The sequence below is a fragment of the Salmo trutta genome, chromosome 31 (genome assembly GCF_901001165.1).
Source record: "Salmo trutta chromosome 31, fSalTru1.1, whole genome shotgun sequence".
NCBI classification, from domain to species: Eukaryota; Metazoa; Chordata; class Actinopteri; order Salmoniformes; family Salmonidae; genus Salmo; species Salmo trutta.
The window spans coordinates 35,923,339-35,947,720 of record NC_042987.1 but is presented as its reverse complement, the minus strand read 5'-3'; the positions used below and the strand labels follow the sequence as shown (position 1 = coordinate 35,947,720).

At 44.4% G+C, this 24,382-nt stretch overlaps 3 protein-coding genes across 6 annotated transcripts; 1 reads left to right on the top strand and 2 right to left on the bottom strand.

Moving 5' to 3' along the window:
- Nucleotides 1–1,076: 1,076 nt before the first annotated feature.
- extl2 (exostosin-like glycosyltransferase 2) lies at nt 1,077–7,194 on the bottom strand. Its single transcript, XM_029726427.1, has 6 exons — nt 7,032–7,194; nt 6,044–6,498; nt 5,542–5,612; nt 4,573–4,688; nt 2,467–2,923; nt 1,077–2,182 (listed from the first exon to the last, which is right to left on the bottom strand). Exons 1-5 carry the CDS (start codon nt 7,034–7,036, stop codon nt 2,524–2,526), a joined length of 1,047 nt encoding a protein of 348 aa, XP_029582287.1. The 5' UTR covers nt 7,037–7,194; the 3' UTR covers nt 1,077–2,182; nt 2,467–2,523.
- Nucleotides 7,195–15,662, top strand: zgc:110366 (aldo/keto reductase). Its single transcript, XM_029726428.1, has 8 exons — nt 7,195–7,431; nt 8,115–8,363; nt 9,509–9,610; nt 9,723–9,814; nt 10,126–10,308; nt 13,381–13,440; nt 13,837–13,935; nt 14,391–15,662. The coding sequence occupies exons 1-7, from the start codon at nt 7,359–7,361 to the stop codon at nt 13,930–13,932; spliced, it is 855 nt and encodes a 284-aa protein (XP_029582288.1). The 5' UTR covers nt 7,195–7,358; the 3' UTR covers nt 13,933–13,935; nt 14,391–15,662.
- LOC115170118 (zinc finger protein 160) lies at nt 15,487–23,951 on the bottom strand. Of its 4 annotated transcripts, none has more exons than XM_029726423.1 (7): nt 23,813–23,947; nt 20,658–20,860; nt 19,929–20,033; nt 19,748–19,843; nt 19,523–19,633; nt 18,723–18,849; nt 15,487–18,565 (listed from the first exon to the last, which is right to left on the bottom strand). In XM_029726423.1, exons 1-7 carry the CDS (start codon nt 23,841–23,843, stop codon nt 15,996–15,998), a joined length of 3,243 nt encoding a protein of 1,080 aa, XP_029582283.1. In that variant the 5' UTR covers nt 23,844–23,947; the 3' UTR covers nt 15,487–15,995. The 4 variants fall into 4 exon arrangements, with proteins under 4 accessions (XP_029582283.1, XP_029582282.1, XP_029582284.1 ...); XM_029726422.1 differs by having other exon boundaries at nt 15,487–18,619; nt 23,813–23,946; XM_029726424.1 differs by lacking the exon at nt 20,658–20,860 and having other exon boundaries at nt 15,487–18,619; nt 23,813–23,935.
- Nucleotides 23,952–24,382: the final 431 nt, after the last annotated feature.

Sequence of the window (24,382 nt, the reverse complement as noted above, 5' to 3'; positions counted from 1 at the left end):
TTCTACAGTAAGATGTACAGTGGGCCTGATCATTTCTACAGTGAGATGTACAGTGGGCCTGATCATTTCTACAGTGAGATGTACAGTGGGCCTGATCATTTCTACAGTGAGATGTACAGTGGGCCTGATCATTTCTACAGTGAGATGTACAGTAGGCCTGATCATTTCTACAGTGAGATGTACAGTGGGCCTGATCATTTCTACAGTGAGATGTACAGTGGGCCTGATCATTTTTCATCTAGGGTTGCACTATCAGTAGCTTTGGTGAATGTTAGCTATTAGCTGTGTACAAAGCCAGGGGATTGTTTGAAAGAGAAACTCACATCTACTATGAGAGTTAGTAGTCCCTTATTTCTGCTGATCATCACCTGTTATAAAAAGACAACAATGCCTTGCTAGCTGACTTACTTTTCCACTGTCGAGGCACTGTTTCCTGAAACATTCTGCCCTGTCCTGTAAGGACTTCCTGGGTTTACCATCATGCTGTGGATGTTTGGTCAGGACGTGTCGTTTTATTACATTTGTTCGTTTTGCTAGACTCATTACTAAGCACTTCCACACACAAAACACATTGTGGGCGCTCCTCGTTATAAGAGTGTGTGAAAGAGAGAGAAACTCATCGCTGTATATGCGTTTCATGACAATTGAGCTCAGTCAGATCTTGTCGCTAGCATGAGTCCATTTGATGACAGCGGTGAGTGGTGGCGAGTGGGAATAACAAGTCAGTGGCTGACAGCACATCATCTGCTGCCTGAACCACAGCGATGTTTCTTCAAGAAAACTTCAGAAAAAAGATCCGGTAAACCGTGAAGCACACAGGCGTTTACCTCTCACACAGCTGCCAAACTGAGAAGCAGAGAGCGCAGATGCACTTGGCCAAATCAATTCCAGTAATTAATGAAACAATTACAAATTTACACTGACACGTCGCAACCAATACTATAAGGCAGTATTAAACCACTATCCAATCAGAATCAGAGCCTGTTCAATAGGAGTGCAATGTAACAGAATGTTCAGATAAACAACCAGCTGGATGTCTCACATAATAGTCCATATGTCTCACATAGTAGTCCATATGCTGACATAAACCTTTTTATAACAAAAAAAAGTATATTAAAACCTTTAATTATTGCACAGCACACTAAGCCCAAACAAATTATTTGCAACAAAGCTCTACCAACAGCATATGCAAACAAAGACAAAATCACAAAACAAAAACAAATCAATGAGAGAATAAATGTTACAGTGGTCTACACGTCATGTAGAAAAGAAACATCGTTTTTCGGTTTGAGATGCACAATAGTAGATTTTTGGCAGACAAACCATTTTAAAGGGAGATAATATGAAATCTGATCGAAGGACAAACAGTTTGGAGGGACAGCCTTTTTCAATGCATCACAATTTCAGGCTCTTAATGCAACAGAAACGGTAAAAGAGAGAGGATACTTGCTACAATTCCTGTAGATATTCACCCTGAAACAGTCATGTCAGGGAGGCAATCGCCAGAAACAGCACCAGTTTTCACCAGAACAAAGTCAACATTCACATAATTCCAGTAAGTACCGTTTAACACCACAAAGTTTGAGCCGAGCAAGAGCAGAAAGCATCCATTATTCAAGTCATGACGTCGTAATAATTTTTAAACCAGTAGATTTAAAAAGAATGTTCGCTTGACCTTCCAATGCTATGCATCTCAGAATCAAAGGAATAGTCTCAGTTGTCTTGTGATTGTATGAGCACCTGTGTATGTGTCTCTCATCCTATTTAATCATTTATCATATACACATCTGAATACCTGACAAGTTAAACCTGTCATGGGAGTGCAAGTACTGACAAAGGCAAAAGTAAAATTTGGCTTTTGAACAGTTACAGTACATACCCTGTCTGTGCAAATGTGCATATTGCAATGCTGACATCAGCTGGCAGTAAAAGCAATTGCACTAACTAAAGTTATTTACAGTGCCACGTAATATCCTATGATTTTGGCAACAGCAAAAGTCCTCTGGTTTAATACTGATATCTTGTCTGTCAGATTGTCAAGAACAGGTTAACATAAAGAGTCCATCTTTAGTAAGGCACCGCTTGTTGGACCATCTCCAGTGTTGTCAGTGTTTGGTCCTGGAGGTAACCGTCACAGAGATCTAGTCCCGATGAGATCATAATAAGGAATCCCTTCTCTCTCCTACAAAAAGACAACAGAATGAGAACCTTACTTTAGGGTATCCCAAAAACCCAACCGTTACCCAACCAAAATCCTCACATTTTACAGTAAGTGTTAATCCTCTTAACGCTTTGGTTCACAATCCTGCATACTTCAATTCAGCTTTACAATACTAACTTCAGTATTAACCCCGCCATTCTATTCCATTAACCTTGGCATGCAATCTACTGTTTCCTCACCCAAAACACTGATCAAATCCTCATCCCCTTGCCCTATCACATCCCAACACCTGTACATTGACCTACCTGAATGCCCGCTGTGTTCGACACCTGTCAATGCTAGTCCGTGCTTCCCTGTGCCAGTCAGCCCCTGCCCTTGTGGTTGGCATAGCTTGGGAAGCCAAACTGGCACAGCATCATGTTAGAGTATCTCAGGGGCATTGTGCCGTAGATCTGTGCCAGCCGGTTCAGGCAGTAGGAGCGCTGGAGCAGGTGTTCGGGACGGTGCCACATGCCTAGGTACCCGCTGCTGGCGTCCCTCTCCAGGTTGCGCATATCCACGGGCTTCACAAAGATGCCAGAGGGTCTACTTTTTATGGCCCCAGAAACTCGCTGTAGCTCCGCTGCCACGGCAAAGTTCACGGCAATGTCGTCGCAGTTCTGCGTGTCATCCACCAGGGCGTGCACCTCGGGCGGCTGCTCCTGGAAGAGCTGCAGGTAGCGGTGGTGGAAGAAGGCAGCGCCGATCAGCACCATGGAGTATCTGCAGCAGTGTGGAAAGCAGGGCCCACATTCAGATTGTTTTAAAAATGCATCAGGGTGCAAGACACAGATGAACATGGTTTAGAGCAACAACATCTACATCTAGGCCTTCAGTGTCAAACTTCTACAGTTATAGTTATGCAGTTATAGTGTCTTCAGAAAGTATTCACACCCCTTCACTTATTCCCAGATGTTGTGTGTTACAGCCTGAATTCAACATGGATTACATAGATTTTCTCTCACCCATCTACACCCAATACCCCATAATGACAAAGTGAAAATATGTTTAGACATTTTTGCTAATTTATTGGAAAAAAGTATTCACACCCCTGAATCACCTTTGACAGTGATAACTGTGCTTATTTCTGGATAAGTCTAAGAACTTTGCACACCTGGATTGTACAATATTTGCCCATTATTCTTTTCAAAATTCTTCAACCTCTTTCAAATTGATTGTTGATCATTGCTAGACAACCATTTTCAAGTCTTGCCACAGACTTTCAAGCAGATTTAAGTCAAAACTGTAACTACAGTAGGCCACTCAGGAACATTCAATGTAGTCTTGGTAAGCAACTCCAGTGTATATTTGGCCTTGTGTTTTAGGTTATTGTCCTTAGCAAAAGGTGAATTTGTCTCCCAGTGTCTGGTGGAAAGCAGACTGAACCAGGTTTCCTCTAGGATTTTACCTGTGCTTAGCTCTATTCTGTGTCTTTTTATCATAAAACAACTCCCTAGTCCTTGCCGATGACAAGCATACCCATAACATGATGCAGCCACCACCATGCTTGAAAATATGGAGTGGTACTCAGTGATGTGTTGTGCTGGATTTGCCCCAAACATGACACTGTGTATTCAGGACAGAAAGTTAATTTCTTTTCCACATTTTTTGCAGTTTTACTTTAGTGCCTTATTGCAAACAGGATGCATGTTTTGGAATATTTGTATTCTGTACAGGCTTCCTTCTTTTCACTCTGTCATTTAGGTTAGTATTGTGGAATAACTACAATGTTGTTGATCCATCCTCAGTTTTCCCCTATCACAGCCATTAAACTCTGTAACTGTTTTAAAAATCACCATTGATGTCATGGTGAAATCCCTGAGCGGTTTATTTCCTCTCTGGCAACTGAGTTAGGAAGGACACCTGTATATTTGTAGTGACTGGGTGTATTGGTACACCATCCAAAGCGTAATTAATAACTTCACCATACTCAAAAGGGATATTCAATGTCTGCTTTTTATATCAATAGATAGGTTTGCAAGGCAGGGTATTTGTGGTTGAATCTGTGTTTGAAATTCACTGCTCGACTGAGGAACCTTACAGATAATTGTATGTGTGGGGTACAGAGATGAGGTAGTCATTTAAAATTATGTTAAACACTATTATTGAACACAGAGAGTCACATTTTTACTCCTGAACTTATTTAGGCTTGCCATAACAAAGGGGTTGAATACTTATTGATGCAAAATATTTCATCTTTTCGTTAATTAATTTGTAAAAATGTCTAAAAACATAATTCCACTTTGACAATATGGGGTATTGTGTGTAAGCCAGTGACACAAAATCTCAATTTAATACATTTTAAATTCAGGCTGCAACACAACAAAATGTGGAAAAAGTCAAGGGGTGTGAATACCTTGACTACACTGTACCTGTCACCTCCTCCCATCTCTGGGTCCTGGAGTTCAAAGCTGCCGTAGCTGTAGACGCCCGTCACCGTGGTAACGTGTTTACGGGGGACAAATCCAACTATCTGATCTGGGAATTGCTGTTGGAGGATGAGAGTAGGGGACAACATTGAGGAACAATCCAATAGTAATACAGTATAAGCTATTATGTAGAAGAGGGCACGACAAAACCTATTCCCCTCAGGAGTCTGAAAAGATTTGGCATGGGTCCTCAGATCCTCAAAGGGTTCTACAGCTGCACCATCGAGAGCATCCTGACTGGTTGCATCACTGCCTGGTAGGGCAAGTGCTCGGTCTCCGACCGCAAGGCACTACAGAGGGTAGTGCATACAGCCCAGTACATCACAGGGGCCAAGCTTCCTGCCATCCAGGACCTATATACCAGGCGGTGTCAGAGGAAGGCCCTAAAAATTGTCAAAGACTCCAGCCACCCTAGTCATAGACTGTTCCCTCTGCTATCGCATGGCAAGCGGTACCGGAGTGCCACGTCTAGGTCCAAGAGGCTTCTAAAAAGCTTCTACCCCCAAGCCATAAGACTCCTGAACATTTAGTCAAATGGCTACCCAGACTATTTGCATTGCCCACCCCCACCCCCCTCTTTTACGCTGCTGCTGCTGCTCTGTTATTATCTATGCATAGTCACTTTAATAAATCCACCTAATTGTACATATTACCTCAATTACCTCGACTAACCGGGGCCCCCGCACATTGAATCTGCACCGGTACCCCCCTGTATATAGTTACGCTATTGTTTTTACTGCTCTTTAAATTACTTGTTACTTTTATTTCTATTCATATTTTTTTTAAACGCATTGTTGGTTAGGGGCTTGTAATTAAGCATTTCACTGTAAGGTCTACTACACCTGTTGTATTCGGCGCATGTGACTAATAACATTTGATTTGATTTCAATGTGTATTGTTGGAAGTACATACCTTCCACACAGAGAAGGCAAAACTGATATCTGGAACGCTGACCAACGTGTCATCATCCAGCATCAACACAGCTGAGGAGAGAAGTTAAACACAGAGTATTACCATTAAATGATTAAATACTTCCAATACACAGTGTTGTTGTGCCTGTATACTCGACTGGCCAATTTTGCGACGTAGCTGAGGAAAGGAGACGAGGAAAGTGTCTGTCAGTCTGTCTCAGTGGAGGCTGCTGAAGGAAAGGACGGCCATAATAATGGCTGGAATGGAGTCAATGGAATGGTATCAACCACATGGAAACCACATCCTCGATGTGTTTGATGCCATTATTATGAGCGGTCCTCCCCTCAGCAGCCTCCACTGGTCTGTCTATGTCTCTCTTTCACACCCCACACATCACAGTCAGTATCTATCTTCGGTTGAACGGCTAAGTGAGGTAGACACTTTGGAAAGACATGTCTGTCTGTCTGACCCTCTCACTCACTCACTCACACACCCCCCTCACCGTCGGTATCGATCTCAGCAAACGGCTGCAGGCGGTTGCGCATGCGGTTGACGCTCTGCTCTTTGAACACCACGGGGATGGGATGGGGCCCCAGGGCGTCCCAGAGCTCTTGGGGGGTCCGCTCCCCAATGTTGTTCCACACGATGATGACCCGCCGCAGGTGTGGCACCGCCTGGTAATGGTTGAGCAGTTTCAGCAGGACGTCGGTGCGGTTATACGTCTGTATGACTATGGTAAATGCGGTGGCGTCCTCCTCTTCCGTTTGGCGCCCGGGAATGGCGTTGGCATTGCTGCCGGCGGTGGCTCTATGGCGAAGGGCTCCCATGGCCCCGACATGGCCCCGGTCCTCGATGGAAGGGAGGAGGGCAGTCAAAGCAGCACCAACCAGGAGAAGGAGCAGTATGGGAGCAACGAGATGAGACCGCCGAAGACCTTTGCAGCCACGGATAAGAACTCTGCACTCAGGAGAAAGAAGACAACAATGGACATATATACTGATTCCCAAATCAACCCCTAGCCCATACTCCCTATGCACTTGTGGAGATCTGAGAGGATTAGATAGACAAACAATATGGAAATAGGTCAGGGGGAATTTTCGCCATATTGCTAATCCACACAGATCTTCAGTGTTTAGTGTGCAGGAGCTAGGGGTCGATTGGAGGAGCCATATTTTACAGACTAGGCTTGGGCACTAAGAAACTATTTCACAGAATAGGCTTTTTAAAAACATTGTAAACCAGGACATTCCCATCACAACACCCTCCATCATAATAATCGACGACAACATGTTGCGCGCGTGCATATGCAGAATTCATTTGATTGGGCCTATTAGGCTATGGCATCATCAAAAAGTTAACTTCATTACACTGTACTTTAACGGCGTTAGTGACTTTTAAAGTAGCCTAATGAAAATGGGTTACAAACCTCGGCCTACAATAGACTAGGCCACTTAACAATACAACAGTGGGGAAAACACTAAGCTACCTACCTCATTGTTGTATCGTTATAACGCACATTCCAAAACAATTAATTCATCTACTTTATTTTTCTCCCTCTTTTCCCATTCCACACAGACTTCTGTTGATTGACGCAACGTAGACTTGCAGGAAAGTATTTGTAGGCAAATTCGGGAAAGTCAGGAAAACTACAATGACGCACAACTGTACTGCTTTATGGCGATGGTTTTCGGCGCAAAGTGAGGGATTTTAAGTTTTACGACGTATTTGGAAAATGGCATACTAGCGGCACCCTGGAAACGTCCTAGTGAATATAATACAACGCATTAGTTGTTTTTAAAAGTCACAGTTGAACAAACATGAATTCTATTGTAACGACTTGTCCTAAAGTTTCTCTTTCCAATGGCCTGCAAATTCCAATTCTTGGACTGGGTAAGATAAAAAACAAAACAAATCTATGATAACAATGTTCAAAGCTTCCTTTATTTTACATCAAGTGCAACCTTTTAAAGAGAAATGTAATGTTATTTGCATAAGGTGACGATTTTGCAACAATGTTTACTACTGTGCTCAGGAGGAGTCCGTTAATCCATATATATATATATACACACACACCGTATGGAATTACTCTGATGAATTTCTGCTGAAACATCGCCACATTGTGTCAAACTAGCCTACATAGAGGACTGACTGTTCTAGCATGAATTCCATCAAGAACACAACCTCAAACTTTTGAACTGACCTGAATATGAAAACACCACAGACCAGTGTGAAAGTAGTGGGCTTCTCAATAGTGTCTAACCAAAAAGGTTCTGTAGATCAGTAATCAGTGTGAATGAACAGACAGTAGTCCAGAGGCATCCTCTCTGGTTCCCCTGTTCCTTTTCTGCTCTGTGAAAGAGCTGGACTGGTGAAAAGCAAACATGTGGTAGGTAGGCCTGTCCTCCAAATTGCTTTCATCTTATGTTGTTAAAGGAGTGCAGATGAAGGAGAAGATTCTAAGGAGAGTGAATCATCTCAGACTATTGAGATGGCCCCATTGAAAGGAAGAAGTTTGAAATTCATACCAGTAATTCTAAAATCAGGGAAAGTGATGTCTTTCTTTTCTTCCCAAGGAACATCGCATGACGGCGGGTATTCACATGACGCCGTGTTGTACGCACTCCGCGAGTGTGGCGTGCGGCACATCGACACAGCGAAGCGTTACGGCTGTGAGGAGCAGCTGAGTAAAGCAGTGCAGGAGAGCGGAGTACCGCGGCAAGACCTATGGCTTACAACCAAACTGTGGCCTGGAAAATATGGCTATACCTCTGCCAAAAAGGCCTGCCGCGACTCGTGTTCCAGCCTGGGGGTGGAATACCTTGGTAAGGCTCAAGACAATATGGTCTGAGTACTTTTTACTTATCTGATAGATAAAAAGTATTCGGTCCTTTTTGATCTAATAGATAAGGGAAACGTATACCAGGTCAATTGAAACCGGTTCTCATTTGCAAGAGACAACGTCCACAACAAGATTATCTCCCCCTACTCAAACCAAAAGCTTGTCCGCTATAGGTAAAAAAAAACAAATGCTTTCCTCTCTTTTCACTCTCACCCACCTTGGTGGAATGTCTACCGTCACCTTGGCGTGGTGGAATGTCTACCGTCACCTTGGCGTGGTGGAATGTCTACGTCACCTTGGCGTGGTGGAATGTCTACGTTACCTTGGTGTGGTGGAATGTCTACGTCTCCTTGGCGTGGTGGAATGTCTACGTCACCTTGGCGTGGTGGAATGTCTACGTCACCTTGGTGTGGTGGAATGTCTACGTTACCTTGGTGTGGTGGAATGTCTATGTCTCCTTGGCGTGGTGGAATGTCTACGTCACCTTGGTGTGGTGGATTGTCTACGTTACCTTGGTGTGGTGGAATGTCTACGTCTCCTTGGTGTGGTGGAATGTCTACCGTCACCTTGGCGTGGTGGAATGTCTACGTTACCTTGGCGTGGTGGAATGTCTATGTCTCCTTGGCGTGGTGGAATGTCTACGTCACCTTGGTGTGGTGGATTGTCTACGTTACCTTGGTGTGGTGGAATGTCTACGTCTCCTTGGTGTGGTGGAATGTCTACGTCTCCTTGGTGTGGTGGAATGTCTACGTCACCTTGGCGTGGTGGAATGTCTACGTTACCTTGGTGTGGTGGAATGTCTACGTCACCTTGGTGTGGTGATATGTCTACGTCACCTTGGTGTGGTGGAATGTCTACGTCACCTTGGTGTGGTGGAATGTCTACGTTACCTTGGCGTGGTGGAATGTCTACGTCACCTTGGTGTGGTGGAATGTCTACGTCACCTTGGCGTGGTGGAATGTCTACGTTACCTTGGTGTGGGGGAATGTCTACGTCTCCTTGGTGTGGTGGAATGTCTACGTCTCCTTGGCGTGGTGGAATGTCTATGTCTCCTTGCTCTCCCTCTAATTGTATCAATCCTCTTTTTTCCCTTATACCTCCCCCCTCACTCCCTCCTCTGTCTCTCAGATTTGTACCTGATGCACTGGCCAGACGCCATGGTCCCAGGAAGGTCCAATAGGGAGGTCAGGGTGGAGACCTGGAGGGCCTTGGAGGAGCTGTATAATGAAGGTGACACAGAAAATGATTTCTTATAGTCACACACCGTGTTATAAGCCTATAGGATGCTGCAAAGGTCTCTTATCTAGAGCCCTCTGTTTCTGTCTCGGTGAACGCGAGGCAGGGGTGTGTCGTGCAATCGGCGTGAGTAACTTCCTCGTCTCCCACCTGAAGGAGCTGAAGGAGGACTGTAGTGTGGTACCTCACGTCAACCAGGTGAGTGACGCATTGGGCTGCGTTTCATCCCACAGTATCTCCTGCCCTAGTTCACTCCCTGAAGGATCTGAAGGGACTGGATGGGTGATTGCAACATGGATAAAACGAGTTGTAGCTTCCTGTCCAGTGACCACCTAGTCATCTTAGATCTGTGACGGGGACTGAATGAGGGCAGAGAGGGTAGGCGATTGATATTTGGAATGGAATGCGGCCAGTGTGTCTGTGGGACATGATCTATTACCTACATTGGCTCTCCAGTTATAAGGGACAGGAAAGGACAGACCGAGTGATGTCACTTTCCCACCTCTCAGGTGGAGTACCACCCGTTCCAGCAGCCAGAGGAGCTGGTGGAGTACTGTCGCCAGGAGGGCATCGTGTTTGAGGGCTATTGCCCCCTGGCCAAGGGGCAAGCTCTCAGCCACCCCACCATCCTCCAGCTGGCACACAAGTACGCCCGCACGCCCTCTCAGATCTGCATCCGGTGGAGCGTACAGGTACCCCCAACTCTCCTGATGCCCACCTACAGTGCCTTCAGAAAGTATTCACACCCCTTGACCTTTTCCACATTTTGTTGTTAGCCTGAATTCAACATTTATTACATTTAGATTTTGTGTCACTGATCTACACACAATACCATATGATATCAGTGGAATTCAGTGTCAGTGCGTGGGTAAAATCACTGGGAAAGCCAAGCCATATAAAAAGCCATATTACAACATGTGTGTGGTGATAATTGCGTAATTTGCTCCATTACCTGTTAGTTCATATGCCTTGCGAACGTGATATATAGGCCTCAAGGCCGAGACAATAAGACAGTGGAATAAAATAAGACCACACCTTTTGTTTTATCGCAACCTCTGTCCGGTGAAGTCCACGACGCGCATTGCATGTAACAGACAGTTACATGACCTAGACACAGTGTTTTACAAACCCTGGTCCTCCAGTACCCCCCCCCCCCCCAACAGCCAAACCCTGGTCCTCCAGTACCCCCCCCCCCCCCAACAGCCCAACCCTGGTCCTCCAGTACCCCCCCCCCAACAGCCCAACCCTGGTCCTCCAGTACCCCCCCAACAGCCCAACCCTGGTCCTCCAGTACCCCCCCAACAGCCCAACCCTGGTCCTCCAGTACCCCCCCAACAGCCCAACCCTGGTCCTCCAGTCCCCCCCCAACAGCCCAACCCTGGTCCTCCAGTACCCCCCAACAGCCCAACCCTGGTCCTCCAGTACCCCCCCCAACAGCCCAACCCTGGTCCTCCAGTACCCCCCCCAACAGCCCAACCCTGGTCCTCCAGTACCCCCCCAACAGCCCAACCCTGGTCCTCCAGTACCCCCCCCAACAGCCCAACCCTGGTCCTCCAGTACCCCCCCAACAGCCCAACCCTGGTCCTCCAGTACCCCCCCAACAGCCCAACCCTGGTCCTCCAGTACCCCCCCAACAGCCCAACCCTGGTCCTCCAGTACCCCCCCAACAGCCCAACCCTGGTCCTCCAGTACCCCCCCAACAGCCCAACCCTGGTCCTCCAGTCCCCCCCCAACAGCCCAACCCTGGTCCTCCAGTACCCCCCCAACAGCCCAACCCTGGTCCTCCAGTACCCCCCAACAGCCCAACCCTGGTCCTCCAGTACCCCCCCCCCCCCAACAGCCCAACCCTGGTTCTCTGTACCCCCAACGGCCCAACCCTGATCCTCAGTACCCCCAACAGTAGACAGTTTTGTTGTAGCCCTTGACAAACATACCTGATTCAACTCATTGAGGGCTTGATGATTCGTTTACAAGTTGAATCAAGTGTGCTTGTCTTTGGCCAACACTGAGAATTAAGTAAAACCACAAGGCCAAATTCCGATCTCCATCAATGGCTAATTTAGGAAAGGGCCAATTTTAGCTAGCTAGACACAGGAGGACAACGAGCTATAACAAATCCTAATTGCTAAATTGTCCCATAAATATTGTCAATAAAAAAAAAAAGTAATTTAATATTGATTTATTGAAAGCGTAATATCAACTGGTTACATTATATCGCGGAACACAATCTTCATAAAGGCAGTATCCTCAGTGGTGGCGCATGTAGAAACCTATGGCTGTGTAATGGCATAGTGTTGTTTATTTAAGACAAGACGCTCTTATCCCTTATCACAATCAGGACATACCTATTTTATAGTAAAAATCATGATGTAATATAACAGAATAAAATGGAACGGGGGGGTTATAACACTAGCAGTTTGCAAAGTAGCCTAAGTGGAACATTTTTAAGCAATACAATTATTGCAAAACTGCAGCTTGTTGTTGGAACACATATTTCCCAACTTCAATCAACCAGTCCATTTTGAGTCCTCATTTGGCAAGGAATGTAGCTTGTGTATCCCATCAGTTACACTGAATAAAAATAAGCACAACATGTGAAGTGTTGGTCCCATGTTTCACAAGCTGAAATAAAAGATCCCAGAAATGTTCCATACGCACAAAAAGCTTATTTCTCTTTGCCAAGATAATCCATCCACCGGACAGGTGTGGCATATCAATATGCTGATAAAACAGTATTACAGGTACACCTTGTGCTGGGGACAATAAGGCCACTCTAAAATGTGCAGTTGTCACAATGCCACAGATGTCTCAAGTTTTGAGGGAGCGTGCAATTTGCATGCTGACTGCAGCAATGTCCACCAGAGCTGTTGCCAGAGAATGGAGTGTTAATTTATATACCATAAGCCGCCTCCGTTTAAAAAAAAATAGAATTTAGCAGTACATCCAACCAGCCTCACAACCGCAGACCACGTTTATAGCGTTGTGTGGGTGAGCGGTTTGCTGATGTCAATGTTGTGAACAGAGTGCCCCATGGTGGCGGTGGGGTTATGGTATGGGCAGGAATAAGCTACGGACATTGAACACAATTGCATTTTTTGCAATGGCAGTTTGAATGCACCGTGACGAGATCCTGAGGCCCGTTGTCGTGCTTTTCATCCGCCGCCATCACCTCATGTTTCAGCATGATAATGCACAGCCCCATGTCTCATGGTTCTGTATACAATTTCTGGAAGCTGCAAATGTCCCAGTTCTTCCAAGGCATACTCACCAAACAAGTCACCCATTGATCATGTTTGGAACGCTCTGGATCAACGTTTACGACAGCGTGTTCCAGTTCCCGACAATATCCAGCAACTTCACACAGCCATTGAAGAGGATTGGTCAACATTCCACAATCAACAGCTTGATCAACTCAATGGGAAGGAGATGTGTCATGCTGCATGAAGCAAATAGTGGTCACACCAGATAGCAGATGGTTTTCTGATCCACACCCTACTTTTTCTTTCAGGTATCTGTGACCAAAATATGCTTATTTGTATTCCCAGTCATGTGAAAGCCATAGATTGCTACATTGCTTGCTACATTGCTCAGGCGCCTATGCGACTGGATATGATTGGTAAGGGGATGTTTGAGAGTGTTGATTACTTTTCAAAGTTCCATACAGTTACTCATTCTTATGAAAAATTAATAATAATTATACACTTACATTAAGACACTGAAAATGCAAGTCTTTAATGGCGTGCTTTGTCTTCCTTCCCTCTCAGAATGGGGTTGTCACCATTCCCAAGTCCACCAAAAATGAGAGGATCCTGGAAAACTGTCAAGTGAGTTGGATTTATTTACAAGACAGAAGGGAATTGTGTGCATGTTTTAGTTGAGTTCTGTTTGAGCATGGTGTTGAAGTAGATCTAGATCAATCTAATATTAAAATGAAAGTTCACCCAAATCGTCTAACTTTGAGTTGAAATAGGCTCTAAGAGAACCCCATTGTTTTGGGGTAATCAATGCCAACGTGAGTCTGTGAAGGCTGAAAAGGGACATTTGGGTGTACTGTTACTTTAAGACTCAATAAATGTCAAATGATAATCACAAGCTCAAGAATGGATCCTGTCAGAGTCCTGCCCCAGCTGAAAGGACACGTATCATCTCTATCAAACCATGTTTGTCCACCCCTCCACCTTTCCCTCCCCCCTGCTGGCCCTGGCTCCTCCCACTCCTAGGTCTTTGGGTTCCAACTGGAGGGGAAAGACATGGCGGCACTGGGCAAGTTGCATGATGGGAGACACGTGAGCTGGGATCCCACATGTGTGGAGTGACAGGTGCAGCATGTGTTCACCATCACTGCTTCTCACAAGCATGCCTTGCCTCTATGGATAGAATAGTAAAGAGCTGAAGCTCAGCTAACTTTATTTACTAACTAAATCATTCTCAGCCACTCTTTCACATCCCCCCCACTCTTCCTTTCTGGTCTTCCACCCTACAAAATGTATCCCCGATCTTTGATTATCATTTCTCATATTTGCTTACAACGTATTCACTTTTCTCCTTTTGCTTCACAAACCCTTTCATCTGATTTCATGTGTATATTTGGCTGCCCTTATATCTGGGCTTGTTTTAGTTTGTGTATGTACTTTGTTCAGTATGTGAATGGCTGCTTAGTTAAGAGGTAACTAAGCAGAAAATGAATGGCCGTGCCTCAATTTAAAATACCATTGAAATCTCTTGAGAGGACTGTTCTCTGAGAGTGATGTCACTCATAAGTGTGTCTCCTCAGGTCTTTGGGTTCTCCCTCTCAGATGAGGATGTGGACCGCATCAGGAGACTCCACAGTGACATGAAGCTCATTCATCTCAGCTACCCACTCTGGAAAGGATTAACATCTTAAATACTAAACAAAACTTTTAGAAATTAGATCTGTGTGTGTTTATGGCTGTGAATAGAAATGGTGGGGGACTCTGGTGCTTTAACCAGAATTGTGAAACCATAGTTGCTGCTAGCCTCACCCAACTGCCTTACTTTGAGATATTAGTGCCTATCCTCCTAGTTGATGTGACTGGTGGGATACTTGTTAACGTCATTGATTTATATAAAATCAGCCATTACTGTATGCCTAGACACAACATTTCCTTAATCCACCCAAATGGTTGATGGGATTTTAGGGAGGCTATGCTGTTTAGATCAATGCCATTTTTGTACTCAACTATTGCTAATGCTAAACTGGAGCAAAGTAAACAAAATATTCCAGAACATCAAGGTTAACATTATTTTAATTGTAAAAAAGGATCCTTCCTCCAGGATATTAATTGTAATTAACCGATCATGTAAAATTAATTTAAAAAAAAGACAGGAACACTGAGTTCGGCTCAAATGCGGTTTTATTCATCTCATTTATTCACCTTCCCCGTAGCTCAGTTGGTAGAGCATGGTGTTTGCAACACCAGGGTTGTGGGTTCGATTCCCACGGGGGGCCAAGTACGAAGAAAAAAAAAATGTATGAAATGAAAATGAAATGTATGCATTCACTACTGTAAGTCGCTCTGGATAAGAGCGTCTGCTAAATGACTAAAATGTCATATTTATCAGTTGCTTTTATCATTTAATTCTCAAGGTACCGTAATATGTTCTGCAATGATTACATTTGCATTTTAATCTATACTCTGAGAAAGACACATTCAGAATTTGAAACAGAAGGGCATCATAAAATCATGAACACTGCATGGATTATTTTTCTTGGGGTGTAAGTGAACAAAAACATCCTGAATTTAAAGAAAACTATATATTGGGTGCTCACATGGGTAAAAACTTTCTAGCTAAACATAGCTGGGTAAGACATGGTGCTCTTTGAATAAGATCGGCTGAAACAACCACCATTCGTAATAATTGCACCGTTTATTTTTAAGATACATTTATAAAGGGTTTTCACAATGGGCTGCTTGGAAACTGTGGCTTTGTAATTTCAGCTGTTGTGTATGCAATGAAAATGGATGGTCAGTATCTATCTCTCTGGAATGTCAGTATTAGTATATTATAAATCAGACTGAATGGTGATTCAGTGTTGTACTGCGAGAAATTCTATTGCACTACCTAAAAAGGTTCTCCAGAAATGCACAGTTTGATGGGTAATTAGTAAGCTGACATGAATTTAAACAACTTTTTTTTAATATAAAAAAGTAGTGAAATAAAATCATCCTGCATATTTAACATTTTCTTTGACATACATTCAACAGAGAATAACGTGCTCAAAATGACCTTACTGTAGCAAAAGGTGAAGGCTATAGTCTGGATTAGAACCTATTCCCAGTTATGAGCCAGTAATGTGGCGAATCTCGACGAATGAAATCAAATACTTAAACGTCTACATCCTACAAATCAAAGACAACTAAGAACATGAAGCTAGCTGATGTTTTCTCAACAAAAGTTTCAGTTGAAAAGTCTTCCCACAAGCCAAACACTTATGAGGCCTCTCCCCTGTGTGAGTTAAAATGTGTACTTTTAGTTGCGACTTAATGCGACAGCGTACTTTACAGAGAGGGCACGCAAATGGACGTTCTCCTGTATGACTCTGTTGGTGGGCCTTCAGATTACCTTTCGAAGAACATCTTTTGCCACAATCTGGGCAAGAGAATGGTCGTTCTCCTGTGTGTACTCGTGTGTGTACTTTCAATGCATACTTAGTTCTGAAATCCTTACCACATGCATCACATAGATGAGGTCTGTCAATATGCGAACGAACATGGATGTATAATTTATATTGTTTAGCAAACATCTTGCCGCAAAAGCTACATGTGAACCCTTCCCCTGTGTGACATAGCATGTGTGTTTCCAGTTTATTTTCGCTCGTGAACCATTCCTGACAATGGGGGCAAGAGAAGACCGGTTTAACTTCTGTAGGAACATTCTCATGTACAACGAGATTACGGTGCATTGACCCACAACCTGTTTTCCTGGCCTGATGTCTTGTCAAATCGAAAGCTCGACCAAAGCTCCTTGAACATATGGAGCATGTGTGGGGTCCCTGACCCTGTGAGTGACGTCTCAGATGTTGAAGCAAGCTTGCTCTGTTAAAGAATGTCTTATAGCACACCAGACATGTTCTAGAATTTAAAATCACGCCAGTGGGAGGAGCTTTGGAAGTTGTTGGGTTCTTGGGTGACGTGCTATGGCTCTGGGGAATCTCTGTTCCATCCTCCCTTGGAACCAGACAACTGTTTCTATGTGCTGGATCAACCTCCTCTGGATGCTGGTTTGGCTCAACCTCCTCACTCCAGTCTTGCTGTCCTCTCTGAAAGTTAATCTCACACTCCTTTGGCTGGCATCGCTGCAAGTCATTTGAGTAGTCAACATCTGTGTTGCATGACTGTGGGATCGCCATCTCGTTTTCTGCTGCAACTAGTGGCCTATCTGTCTGGTGTCTAAGGTTCACTTCCTGACTTGTCTTTAACTGCTGCGGTGTGGATTGAGAGGTCCTATTCCTGCACCCCGGACACTTTCTGGAGTCTGGAATGTTTTGACCTGAACACTTGTGTATCCGCAGATCCGATATGCTTGGGAAACTTTCCCCACAATTGATGCATGGGTAAGGATGTACATCATGTTGACATTTTAGGTGTATTCTCAAGTTCGCTGCAGTATCGAAAGTTTCATTACACAGAAGGCATGTTCTGTAATTACTGGAGGACTGTATCAGAATGGGCAGAGCGCTGAAGGCTGTTGCATTCTGTGGTGTAGAACTGGAGGTCTGGGGTATCTCTGTACCATTTTCTACTGCAGCTATGAACTGCTGTTGGTTCCCCTCCGAACACTCATTTGGCTCAAAGGTCACACCGCACAGAGAGCAAGGGTGGCGTTTCTTCGTCTTCAAGCAATCTTTTACGTGTTTCTTCAAACTAGGATTATTCCCAAAACTTGCCTCACAGTTGTAGCACTTGTAGGGGAGCAGACCATGAACGGATTTCAGGTGCCTTCTCAGCATAAATACATTACAAAGAGTCTTGTGACACACATGGCATATTTGTCTGGCTTTGGAAGGCTGGAAGGCTTTTGGAGTGTGATGAACATAGGGACCTCTTTTGTTCTCAGGTAAAGTGTCATGGTGGTGGGATATCTCTGTCCCATCATCCTCCACAGATGTCATAGACATGTTATCCTCCTTAAAAGATGGCGTAGACATGTTGTCCTCTTCTGGTTGAGCTGCCTCCTCACACACATTCTGCTGATGTTTCTGTAAGTCCTCATGGTGTTCAAAGTCTTGTCCACACTGGGTGCACTTGGAAGGGCTCTGCTCATTGTGAGATCTCATGTGTGCCGTCAAATCCTTTGCTTCGCTGAAAGTCTTTCCACACAAGGAGCATATTTTGACACGCTTGCTTCTTTTAGGCTGCCCTGAGGTAGGGGATGGGTCAGGGTCCAGAGAATACTGAGGTTGACCATCAGAGGGCTCTTCATTGATATTACTCTCACTCTTTTGTGATATGACCTGTCCTCTTCTCTGTCCCACTTTGTCAATCTGAAGCCTCTCTCTCCGCGGTGTTGAAGAGACCTCGGACACAGGTAACAGCATATCAGTAATATCAAGTCTGTGTAGCAGCACTTTGGGCTGACGGAGCCGACAGGAAGTAGATAAACTAGAAATGTCCTGCACTTCCTGTTGGCTGCTGTGGGCTTTTCCTTGGATTTTCAGCCCACTGTCAGTGTGAAGGTGGTGAAAAGATTTATTATTTTTCATCTCTTTGTGTTCTATGTTTTTCGCTGTTGTTTTCTTATGTCTACACGCTACCTCCAAAAAAGCAGGCTTCACCTCTTTATTCAAAGGCAACAGTTCACTCTCCCTGTGTTCCAACAAAGAGGCCATCTTTGGCTCATTGTCAGATGAGACAGGGCTCATACATTCCTGCTCAGGTTCTGATTGGACCTCTGGGTCAGCTTGGTCAGTGAAGGCTTCATCTATCACTAAGGAAGAGAGAGACATTGAAGCGAGGATCTGACTGTCGCCGGAAGACAGAGCTAGGGACAGTTGAAGAAAGTCAATATTAAAACAAAGCCAAACATGGAAATGTTATTGGCTTTCTGATAACATTATTTACTGTCCAAAGCCTATTTCTCCTACCATTGGTGTCTACATGTCCACATGTGTTGTTGTGGTGCTGGAGAAGGGTCTTCAAAGGCTGAGGGTGGGATACACACTGCACACACTCCTCCAGGACAGAGGGGTCAGGTAGGAACCAAGATGCAGTCTAATGGGAAGAGAGAGAATGGCTTTTAAAAAGACCAATGTATCCCATTTTAGATTATAACATATGCAATTGTTAAACACCTTTTATTAACAGTATGCTGCTGAAGGTAATAAGATGTTAGCATGGTCCCTGATGAAGGTAATAAGATGTTAGCATGGTCCCTGATGAAGGGCATAAGATGTTAGCATGGTCCCTGATGAAGGGCATAAGATGTTAGCATGGTCCCTGATGAAGGTCATAAGATGTTAGCATGGTCCCTGATGAAGGTCATAAGATGTTAGCATGGTCCCTGATGAAGGTAATAAGATGTTAGCATGGTCCCTGATGAAGGCCATAAGATGTTAGCATGGTCCCTGATGAAGGCCATAAGATGTTAGCATGGTCCCTGTTGAAGGTAATAAGATGTTAGCATGGTCCCTGATGAAGGTCATAAGATGTTAGCATGGTCCCTGATGAAGGTCATAAGATGTTAGCATGGTCCCTGATGAAGGTCATAAGATGTTAGCATGGTCCCTGATGAAGGTCATAAGATGTTAGCATGGTCCCTGATGAAGTTCATAAGATGTTAGCATGGTCCCTGATGAAGGTCATAAGATGTTAGCATGGTCCCTGATGAAGTTCATAAGATGTTAGCATGGTCCCTGATGAAGGTCATAAGATGTTAGCATGGTACCTGTTGAAGGGTTGGTGCTGGAAGCAGCTTCTCCAGCCTGGAGAGGAACTCCCACACCAGAGTCTGCAGTGCCGAGTCATACTTTGGGCCAAATTCCTCTGGAAAAATATTCTAAGAAACAAGTAGAGGATATTCAGTACTTTTTGATTTAGACAATTATTTACACCTGCCTTGTAAAATAAATCACCCCTTAGTTATCAGCAGCTCCTAAGTTACAACACTGACCTGAAAGAAGTGTTCTTTCTCAACTGGGTCTTCCAGCAGAGTTTGAATCAGCTTCCGGAAAGTTAATTCTGATACCTCCATCTCAGGATCAGAAATCTACAGCAAGTATGGATAGCTCAGTCAATAAATTCAACTAAGTAGCAGCGTTACAAGTCTTGATCTGTTACTGGGTAGTACTAACCTCCTTGTCCCTATGAGTGATGATACAGGTCTTCATCCTGTTCAGGTGTGGCTGGATGGTCTCAGGGTTGGCTAGGTGATCAGAGCGACACAACTCCAGTACCAGCTGATGAAGTAAAAGTTCAATTTGTTATGAATGCAATTAAAATTGGACTGGTGGGTGGGCCAACAAAAATAGAAACATTATATTGACATTGGGAGTGTATTCACTAGGAAGCAAATGGTCTGAAACAGGGAGGGACCCATATGAATGTGTCCAATAAGAAAGTAGTTTGTGTTGCAAAAACGTTTTGCTAAAATAAGATAGTACTTTATTAATCCCACAGAGGGGAAATTTGATTGCACAATACATCACCAATAAATACACCAGAAAAACACACTAAAAGCAGCACATCAATGATTATTAGGGTGTGTGTATATAGTCCTGTTCCACTGTATGTACAAGAGGGTAACCTGTACAAGTGTGAGGTGTGAAATGGAAATGTGTTTTTTGCATATCCCACTCTCCCTGAGATGCACCTTAGGGTTCCTTGCTCATAACTAGTGGGCCTGGTGATTCGGTTACTGGCCCAAAGCCCCTAACCCACCAGGCTACCTGTTGCCCGTAAGGGTTTGTGTTTAAAAAGCCTCATAGAATATGGTACGGTACTATGGTGTACACACTAATGAATACATGTCAGGAGATGCGTTGAGGAATTCTGGCCACTCCCTCTCCAGCACCATCTCTCACCTGTGCTCGCAGCCCCATGATGAGTTGGACTCTCTCCCTGTAACTCATCATATCAGGAACTATCTCCAACACAGTGGTGACAAACTCCTCAACCAACCCATAGTCCATTACGTCTCTCTGCTGAACAACTTGCCATAGAGCTGCAGACACCAGCCGCAGTGGAGGAACTAACAGACGCAGAGATGATAGGGGGAGAGGGAGACCTACAGCAGACACATTCAGTTAGCTGGATAACAGAGATGATAGGGGAAGAGGGAGACCTACAGCAGACACATTCAGTTAGCTGGATAACAGAGATGATAGGGGGAGAGGGAGACCTACAGCAGACACATTCAGTTAGCTGGATAACAGAGATGATAGGGGGAGAGGGAGACCTACAGCAGACACATTCAGTTAGCTGGATAACAGAGATGATAGGGGCACCTACAGCAGACACATTCAGTTAGCTGGATAACAGAGATGATAGGGGCACCTACAGCAGACACATTCAGTTAGCTGGATAACAGAGATGATAGGGGGAGAGGGAGACCTACAGCAGACACATTCAGTTAGCTGGATAACAGAGATGATAGGGGCGCCTACAGCAGACACATTCAGTTAGCTGGATAACAGAGATGATAGGGGGAGAGGGAGACCTACAGCAGACACATTCAGTTAGCTGGATAACAGAGATGATAGGGGCACCTACAGCAGACACATTCAGTTAGCTGGATAACAGAGATGATAGGGGCACCTACAGCAGACACATTCAGTTAGCTGGATAACAGAGATGATAGGGGCACCTACAGCAGACACATTCAGTTAGCTGGATAACAGAGATGATAGGGGGAGAGGGAGACCTACAGCAGACACATTCAGTTAGCTGGATAACAGAGATGATAGGGGCGCCTACAGCAGACACATTCAGTTAGCTGGATAACAGAGATGATAGGGGGAGAGGGAGACCTACAGCAGACACATTCAGTTAGCTGGATAACAGAGATGATAGGGGCACCTACAGCAGACACATTCAGTTAGCTGGATAACAGAGATGATAGGGGCACCTACAGCAGACACATTCAGTTAGCTGGATAACAGAGATGATAGGGGCACCTACAGCAGACACATTCAGTTAGCTGGATAACAGAGATGATAGGGGGAGAGGGAGACCTACAGCAGACACATTCAGTTAGCTGGATAACAGAGATGATAGGGAGACCTACAGCAGACACATTCAGTTAGCTGGATAACAGAGATGATAGGGAGAGAGGGAGACCTACAGCAGACACATTCAGTTAGCTGGATAACAGAGATGATAGGGGGAGAGGGAGACCTACAGCAGACACATTCAGTTAGCTGGATAACAGAGATGATAGGGGCACCTACAGCAGACACATTCAGTTAGCTGGATAACAGAGATGATAGGGGGAGAGGGAGACCTACAGCAGACACATTCAGTTAGCTGGATAACAGAGATGATAGGGAGACCTACAGCAGACACATTCAGTTAGCTGGATAACAGAGATGATAGGGGGAGAGGGAGACCTACAGCAGACACATTCAGTTAGCTGGATAACAGAGATGATAGGGGGAGAGGGAGACCTACAGCAGACACATTCAGTTAGCTGGATAATAGAGATGATAGGGGCACCTACAGCAGACACATTCAGTTAGCTGGATAACAGATGATAGGGGGAGAGGGAGACCTACAGCAGACACATTCAGTTAGCTGGATAACAGAGATGATAGGGGCACCTACAGCAGACACATTCAGTTAGCTGGATAACAGAGATGATAGGGAGACCTACAGCAGACACATTCAGTTAGCTGGATAACAGAGATGATAGGGGTAGAGGGAGACCTACAGCAGACACATTCAGTTAGCTGGATAACAGAGATGATAGGGGGAGAGGGAGACCTACAGCAGACACATTCAGTTAGCTGGATAACAGAGATGATAGGGGGAGAGGGAGACCTACAGCAGACACATTCAGTTAGCTGGATAACAGAGATGATAGGGGGAGAGGGAGACCTACAGCAGACACATTCAGTTAGCTGGATAACAGAGATGATAGGGGCACCTACAGCAGACACATTCAGTTAGCTGGATAACAGAGATGATAGGGGCACCTACAGCAGACGCATTCAGTTAGCTGGATAACAGAGATGATAGGGGCACCTACAGCAGACACATTCAGTTAGCTGGATAACAGAGATGATAGGGGGAGAGGGAGACCTACAGCAGACACATTCAGTTAGCTGGATAACAGAGATGATAGGGAGACCTACAGCAGACACATTCAGTTAGCTGGATAACAGAGATGATAGGGGTAGAGGGAGACCTACAGCAGACACATTCAGTTAGCTGGATAACAGAGATGATAGGGAGACCTACAGCAGACACATTCAGTTAGCTGGATAACAGAGATGATAGGGAGACCTACAGCAGACACATTCAGTTAGCTGGATAACAGAGATGATAGGGGTAGAGGGAGACCTACAGCAGACACATTCAGTTAGCTGGATAATAGAGATGATAGGGAGACCTACAGCAGACACATTCAGTTAGCTGGATAACAGAGATGATAGGGGGAGAGGGAGACCTACAGCAGACACATTCAGTTAGCTGGATAACAGAGATGATAGGGAGACCTACAGCAGACACATTCAGTTAGCTGGATAACAGAGATGATAGGGAGACCTACAGCAGACACATTCAGTTAGCTGGATAACAGAGATGATAGGGGAGAGGGAGACCTACAGCAGACACATTCAGTTAGCTGGATAACAGAGATGATAGGGAGACCTACAGCAGACACATTCAGTTAGCTGGATAACAAAAACCCTGTCCTATTTGATAACACTGACAAGTATCCTTGTTATTCTATAGCTTCCAATGTTTTAGCAAAGTATTTTTATTTATTTCATATGTCATTCCTTGAAAACGAGCTACTATATTACATAGAAAATCAAGTGTTATTTCCATGTGAAAATGCAATTACTTTGTTCAGCTAACTAGCTACGTTTTTGTTTGTGGCACATCTTTTACAACGTGTGGCTAAACTGTCTAATAGTTTACCTAGCTAGCTACAGTCCCTCACGTTTTTAATTCAATACAATAGCTAACTAGCCGAGAAATGTTGACAACAGCAAAGAGAAGGCCACAGCAACCATACCTTCTTCAATCTGGATATGGTGTTTTGGCATTTCGAGCTTTCAGTGCCAGTATACTTGGATTCAAAATAAAATGTGATCTTTGTTCGTGGATGCGTTTACTTCTTTCTTCCGTCCTTTTTAAACGTCACTTCCGGTATACAAATAAGAAATCCTTCAAAATAAAAGCGTACATTTGAATAAGCTTTCTAAACCGTCTCTGGTTTGGTTCGCACACAGTCATAAAACCCCAAAGAAGAGCAACAAGACAAAAAACTGAAATTTCTAGTCACTTGTTGTTATAATAAATGTAGTTAATAATTAATTAATGCGGGAAAAAGTATAATAAAGACCTTTTCAGACCAATAACCACAAAACTGCAACGATTCTGCAGAGAAGTTACCTATCCCAGCCACACACAGACATTCACACATTATCGTGTCTTTCGTAATTCACGTGTACAAGTGTCAGCCATAGAAGACAAAAGAACAGTGTAAACAAGGTAACTAAAGAAATGTTGTATTTCAGTAGCCTCAGGCCTGTAGTGTGATTTAAAATGTACATTTTAGTCATTTACAGGATAAATTAGGGTT